At 42.3% G+C, this 7324-nt stretch overlaps 1 protein-coding gene across 1 annotated transcript; it reads right to left on the bottom strand.

The window, feature by feature from the left end:
• Nucleotides 1-4423: 4423 nt before the first annotated feature.
• Nucleotides 4424-5913, bottom strand: LOC136198866 (uncharacterized). Its single transcript, XM_065988923.1, has 2 exons — nt 5339-5913; nt 4424-4739 (listed from the first exon to the last, which is right to left on the bottom strand). Exons 1-2 carry the CDS (start codon nt 5911-5913, stop codon nt 4517-4519), a joined length of 798 nt encoding a protein of 265 aa, XP_065844995.1. The 3' UTR covers nt 4424-4516.
• Between the last annotated feature and the right edge of the window lie 1411 nt (nt 5914-7324).

The following is a 7324-nucleotide window of genomic DNA, read 5'->3' as shown; positions in this document are numbered from 1 at the left end:
GAAAATGCCCCATGTAGAAATGGATCGGCACTGTTACAATAAGATATTCTGCAGTTGGAGTAGGGAGCATTAGCGATTAAGGCGATGCAGCCTTATCAAAGTACGGAAGTCGAACTAGCTCTCCTAGCATTTCGTTTTGTCAATGCTACATTTAATGCAAAAATAACTCACTAAAGTATACAGTAACGATTGCAACATGCAATAATGAATTTTCATCATAAGGCATTGCAGCAGAATTGACACCGATGACAGTGAGGATTCCAGCAATCATTGCTGCAATCACTATTGTTGTAACGGTCTCTGCTCTTTTTTTGGAAAGGATTGCCGTAGAATCTGTTTAAATAGCCCCTATTGTTTTAGAAGCGCATACAGTTCTTACTAATTAATTTTCTATACGCTAGAAGAGCATGCACTAAGATCTTGAGTTTTTTTCTGCCGGCTGCATAAGTAATCATGCTCATAGTGTGTTCATAATGAATTTGTCTCCGCTGTCTCAGAAAAGCATGCACTGCACAGCTGCACTGCACTGATCTTTTATACCGGTGATCTTTTATGCCGGCGGTATAAAAGATCACCGGCATAAAAGATCAGCGTGAGAGCGTACTCGCTGAATCTATTTAAGGTCGAGAATCGTCTCCACGAACGAAATTGCTCTAGACCGCATGGAAGCGGAGAGGGAGCACGGCAAATGGTGACGTCATTCATACGTACCTCTACGTCACGATGACGCAGTGATCTTTTATACCGGTGATCTATTATACTGGTTCGACAAGCTTTGAAGTCGCTATTCGCCTGAGCTCAACTTCGAGTCACGGTGTCAGCTGCTCTTCTGTCACCTCAATTCTCATGACCTTATCTTTTCCTTGCCACTGCCGACCTCGTAGAAGAACCGAGTACAGTGTACCCAGGACACCGACTCTCGTAATCGATTCCGGCCCTCCCCCACTTAATTGGCGCACATGCGTACATGCTGCCACATATGCTCTCACTCTTGTACGTCTATTTGTTAGGAGAACGAAAGCATGCTATTCAACCAATGAAAGCAGTGGCACAAGACTCTCTGGCAGCAAATTTCCGCAGTAGAAATTCGAACATCTCCGTAATGGGATCAAACAATCAAGTATTTATAAGCAATCCGCTATCGGAGCAGCCTGAACGTCACTCTATTACCGGTGCGGATAATTCACAGTCAGAGCCGCCTGAACGTCCAAACCCAGAGTCTGAAGGTATTATTTGAGACGATGTGTCATGTCAATGGTTCACCATGTTCTTTTTCTTCAGAATCCACGTCTGTTATTCTCGTTATTTTCTTCTCCTTCCTAATCGTTTTAATCGTGGTAGGATTCCTTTTTTATTTAGCATCCAATCCTCTCAAGATTACTTCGGATACACTTCCTCAACTAGTATCTAACTTCACGGGAAGAGAAAACGAGACAGAGCAACTAGTGAAAGTCTTGGACTTTTCAATTGCCTCGCCTGGCATTGTTAATATTGTTGGCGGTCCAGGCTTTGGAAAATCTGCCCTTAGCTTTGCCGTTGGTCGTGCCATACTGAAAAAAGGAATACGAGTCCATTACGTCAATCTCAGGCAAAAGAAGGACGTTGAGGCTGCTAAGATCGCAATAGTCACTGCAGTTCAAGCAAGAAAAGACTTGACATCGAATTGGAATCCCAAACTTCTTGAATTTTGGGCAGCCAAATGTACAAGTCGCACTGTTCTTATTCTTGACAACTGCGATGACCTTATTGACCGAAGTCGTGAACTCTTTCTTGAAATGATTACTGACACCGTTCAGTACACCTCGATTCTAAAGATTCTTGTTACCAGCCAGCTAAGACTGCACAGCTTAGAAACAGAAATCAGCAATTTTCATCTCAATCCTCTATGCTACAAATCGTCATTTCTGCTGTTAACACAGATGTTTCCTACATTATCGGCAGAGCATGCTGAATCTCTTGTGCATCTTAGCGGAAACGTTCCCCTTGCTCTTAAACTTGTGGGTGCATTGCTACAGGACGGTGTGTACCCTCAGACGCTGAAAGACGAACTTCAGAAACATCCAATTAGAACCCTGAGCCCCCAAGACTACAGCACTAGAGAACACTTGTCTGCTTGCATAGGTGCGGCATACAAACGACTTTCAGAAACTCTGAAGCACGCCTTAGCTGTCTATTCTCATCTTCCGGGCACTTTTGACATAAAAGCTGCCGGTGGTGTGCTCAACATTTCCTCGTCAGACGCTGAGATAAACGTGGTGAATCGCCTAAGAAATCGTTGCTTGATTGAATATGATGGACGTTCTCGTTTGGAAATTCACAGACTCATAGCAGCATACGTGAAAGAAGCTGATACCAAGTTTGTTACTTCAAAGTTGTTTCTGCTTAACTTTGAACTCAACTATGCTCAACACTTTTCTAAACGACTACTTGCAGCAGGGGAAGCGTTCAACGATAACGTAGCGTCGAAGGAAGGTTTGAGAAATTATGACGCTGATCAGCACAACTTCATCCATCTGATGGAGCTTCTAATGACTCCTTCTGCTACTTTCTTCTCCACTGAATTTGTCTGGACGAAGTTTAATTTGGCTGTAAAAGCAGCCAACTTGTTGCGTGTAAGAGTACCAAGGCAAAGCCTAATTCGCTGGCACGACAGCTCAATTTCCTTAATAGATTATATTTTAAGAGCATTTGGTACGAAAAAAATTGATTCGGAGGTCATTTGCGACATGATTCAAAATGCTGTGGATTTTCGTTACCAGACTAGAAACAAAACGGACGCTTCATTAGTCGCAACGAAGTCTTTGCATTTGCTAGAAATGTGTGACGTAAGGAAATCACGTCGTGTCGAAATGATGCGCATGATGTGCTTTAGCGACGTTCAAGAAGCACATTCGAACCTTTCTTTGGCGTTTCAATGTCATCAGAAAACATCTCTTTTGCTCAAAATTAGTGAAGTAGCAGCCAGTTCATTTACTTTAGCTGAAACGTATAACAAGTTCGGTTTTATAACAGAGGCGAAGGAATTTTTTCTACATTTTTTAGAAGAAAAGAAGGATAGTAGCATCTTGGATATGCTCAGAAAAAAAGCTCAGACGTACATTTGGCTCTTTCAACAGCAACCAGAAATAGAACTGAAACTAGAAGCAGTTTCAACTTTAGATGAGTATACAAAACATTCGCCAGGCGACTTGTTTGCAAAAGGCAGATTTGCTCGATATCTGTACCTGGCAAAGCAGTTTAACAAGGCCGAACTTGTTGTCAGAAATGTCATTATGAATTACAAAGACGTCTACAATGACGAGGACATATACGATCTTATTTCACCGCTTGAAACTCTTGGGTTGATATTAAAAGAAAAAGGCAAAGACAGTAACTGCGACGAACTCATTGCCGTACACAACCGCAGCTATACAATAAGCCTTAAAAGAATTGATGCCTGCCCGGCCACGGTTTGTCGACTGAAAACTTTAGCAAAAACGATTATGGAATGCAAAGGAGACGAGGCTGCTGTGCCATACTATCGAGATATCGTCAGTATGCAGCAGACTGTGAAGGGTCGTCAGCATGAAGACGTTGTTGAAGCGCTAGTGGCTCTGGCTGGAGTACTTTTTAGATCATCTCAATACTCTGAATTTTTTCGGGTTTGCAAGCAAGCACTGGAGTTTGCAACTAAACTGGAAGGTGAATTTGATATGAGCAATTTTGGCAGTTCCTCAACTAATGTAGCCGTGAGGGACGAATCGTTCCTATCAGATTTTTTCTCCAAGTCCTACTTTCCCTCATTGAATTGGACCAAGCGATTAATTAAAGTTATCTCTACAAAGAAAAACAGCGGGCCGCCTTTAGTACTTTTAGGGCTTATGATTGAAGTACCTCAACTATATCTTTTGTTCATTTTTGTTTTTGCTGTACTTGTTCTGTACTTCCGACATATTTGTAGGACTGTCAAAGAACTCTTCATTCTCTTTAATTAAATGCACGTGAACTAATTTGTAGTCTTAATTTGGTAAAGTAGGCAGAACGGGACGGTCGTAGGCGAGAGTCTTGGGAGTACTTGTCTGTGTGAGCAAGCCCTTTCAATAAAAAGGAGAAAGTCAAAGCCGTATGCCATTAAGTATTAATAACACAGCGCTGAAGAAGCGTAGCAAGACCCTGTTTAGAACAGCAGCTGTCACGAATTCGGTCCTTAAGTACCGCCAACTAAAAAGTCAAGACAAGAGTATTTGCTTTTGTAGAAACTACATTGAAAATGTGCCGAATTACGCATCCGTTCTAAAGAATTCGAAGTCTCATACAGAGGGAACTCTTGATTCAGTAGATTAGGTAAAGAAACAACTCTAAATGCGTCAGAATTAGAAAGCAGCAGGTAGAAGCACACCCCAAACACTTGAACTAGCTTCATTTGCCAAACCAGTACTAAGGGCGCAGCGAAAAAAACGCCTAAAAACATGCAGATGTCAGTGAACGCTCAATATTGCACTACTGGAACGGTACCTACTTTTCTGACCCAAACTGCTCATACCTCCTCGTCCCTCAACTTTGCCCTCTTTGACTTGGAAAATTGTTCTTGGTGCAAGCGCAGAAGCTTTTGCTTCACTTTTGCCGGCATCTTTTCTACAGCATACCGCACGCCCTCCCTAGTAAAATTCTGTACGCGCTCTTCGATGAACAGCACAACTTTCTCTTGAGAAGCCTTTCCCAGCTCTCTCAATGTCCATCCGGTACCTGTTTGGATAAATCTATAATAAGAGAGCAGTAGATGTACACAGCAAGTGCAACCTGAGTGCCCTGCTAAGGACTGTGGAACGAGCGACATTGTCACAGCAATGTCACAGCAATGTGCTAATAATAGAGCGAGAGAAAGTTTAGAGAAATCTGCTGTATAAGCACAAGCACATCGTCATGATTAAAACAAGTGATACGTGAAGCTGTTACATGCAGAATTATTAACTGTACACACACGAATCATCTACATTTGCGTGAAGCTGAGAATTGTACTTGTGTTTCTCTGTACGTACATTGTATCTTTTGCAATTAATATGAGTTTACAGCAGAGTGCATAAGCATGGGCCACGGGCTTATACTACCAAAACTTCTGTCATATAGACAGGAATAGACTTATGCTACGTAGATTACGTGTGATGTATAAAGCATAAGCCTACCCTAAAAAAATGCTGCAACGAATATGATGCTTAATTAATCGCTTATTGGTGCGCGCGCTCACGCTACAAATACTTCTATAGCTTAATCATTTATTAAATCTCTTGCTTGGAGAAGAGAGTGGGCTCATAATATACGTAGTTTATGGTCTATGTGTGCATATGCATATTATTCGAACCTCTCTTGACTCTTCAAATTATTTGCGGCTGCCGTCAAAACGAGCTCAGCGAAGCCTTCGTAATTCCTCTTCGAAGCAATCCAGACAAAGGCGACAACTCCCGCCCTTCGCAGCCAAATAGGCTCGGCGTCGTTCATCGTCCAATGAGCTATCGCTTCGCAGAAGTCACGCCCACGAGCAACGAGCCGACCGAGAACCTTCATGCATAGCCAATCGACGTTGTTCCAATCGCACAAATATCCTGCTCGCAGTGCCGTCGCGAAATACTTCGCCACGTCGTCGAGAGTCAGTTCGGAAACGAGTTTTTCGTAGATCAGCGTGCCGGAGAGCTTTTCTTCGGAAAATTTGCACTTCCAGAGTTCGAAAGCAACGTCTTTCTTCAGCTCAATTGACGACGACGAGCCGAGGGACGACTTCGACCAGAACGAGTCGACCAATGCTCGTAGTTTCGCCATTGGAATGCCGTGAAAACTTATTACGTGCTTAAGATACTTCTCCCACCAGTCCTTGTTCTTTTTCTCGCCCTGTCCTTGCAAAGAAGCGACGAGCCGAGCAGCAAAATCTTCGGCGTTCATTTTGCCTCAGTTACGCATGCTCACATTCCTTTATAGATGGGCACGTGACAAAAGGTTACATACAGTAGTACAGAGAACGATAAAGATAAAACAAGATTCTTCACTGTTTGCCAGCAAAGGAAAAACACGTACTTGAAACTAAATGAGAAAGGAAGCAAGATTTTGAGGAACACCTAAATTCACCTAACATAAAAAATTAGTCAGATTTTTCGAAGTGAACAACATATCTTGGAACGATTTGTGACGAATCTTTGAGAACAAAAATTTGTCTGTTTGCTCCAAAATCATAGTCAACTCCACGGTCGCCTTTTAGAATTAGCGCCAGAATCACCTTTTTTGAATTCATGGCATAGCCCATTGCCGTTACAGGATCTTGTGCAGCGCTTAGCAAAAATGAGTTGATACCACGTATATACGAAGAAACCGAGCTTACTAAACTCCTGTGCCGAACAAATCTCCTGTTCGCTTTTCAACGTCTACGCCACCAATTTTAAAACCTTCCTCTGCAATTTTTGCTATAACTTCGTCTAGTAACCTTTTGACAGAAAGTACAGGTTTATAAGCAACGCGCGTACGTACCTGGTGTACCGTGAAAAACGAATTCCTCGTCTAGAGTCTTTCCCAAATGTGAAAAGCTTTCTTTTTTCTCTTTGTAGCGCTTATTCAGACGTCCGTTGTTAATCAGTTCCACTCTAGAAACCTTAAATGTGCGTTGGCTGGCCATTCGTAAGAACTATAAGAACGCTGGAAGATAACGAATGAAATAGCTTAAAGATAATTAACCTGAGCCTCAGCTTTTCGATAAAGAAGATCGTCTATAGTGTCTGGCAAACGGTAAGGGGTCTTCTTTCTAAAACAGTAGGATCAATGGTAATTCCAGGCAGTGTGGTATCAACAAAAAAATTGATGACCAGTTCAGGTAGCGCCTAATGCGATAAATACCGACAAACTACCATTTCAGCCCAAGTGCATACCATATATGGACACCGTAGAACAAAATGCTCTTCTCCTCTTTCCGTAGTCCATGATGCCGAATCGCAGCTCTGCAGAGAAGGTAACAACCTAAGGTAATATAGTTGACAACAAACTGTCCACTTCTTTATCTCGAACTGCTTTCCAAGCGTCATCTTCTGATTTGCACCTGAATGACAGAAATCAAATGGCCCTTGAACTACGATTGGTTTTGCTCACCTTTTCATTTTTCCTTTGCGGACCCTGAATCTAACCGCATATAACGCATTTGCTGCTATGTCTTTTCTGTTAAATCTGCTTCGAATCTTTTCTGTCCATATTCTCTGCTTAAATTCAATAAGAATGGCAAAAGTGACACTCTCGCGCTGATCCTCGCCTCTTGTTTAGGAAGACTACTTATTCCATATTTCTGGACTCTGTCTTTCTCTGTTTCTTTGAG

The sequence above is a fragment of the Oscarella lobularis genome, chromosome 20 (assembly GCF_947507565.1).
Source record: "Oscarella lobularis chromosome 20, ooOscLobu1.1, whole genome shotgun sequence".
In the NCBI taxonomy this organism is placed as follows: Eukaryota; Metazoa; Porifera; class Homoscleromorpha; order Homosclerophorida; family Oscarellidae; genus Oscarella; species Oscarella lobularis.
Note: the sequence above shows the minus strand (reverse complement) of the source record. Positions and strands in the feature narration are given on the sequence as shown.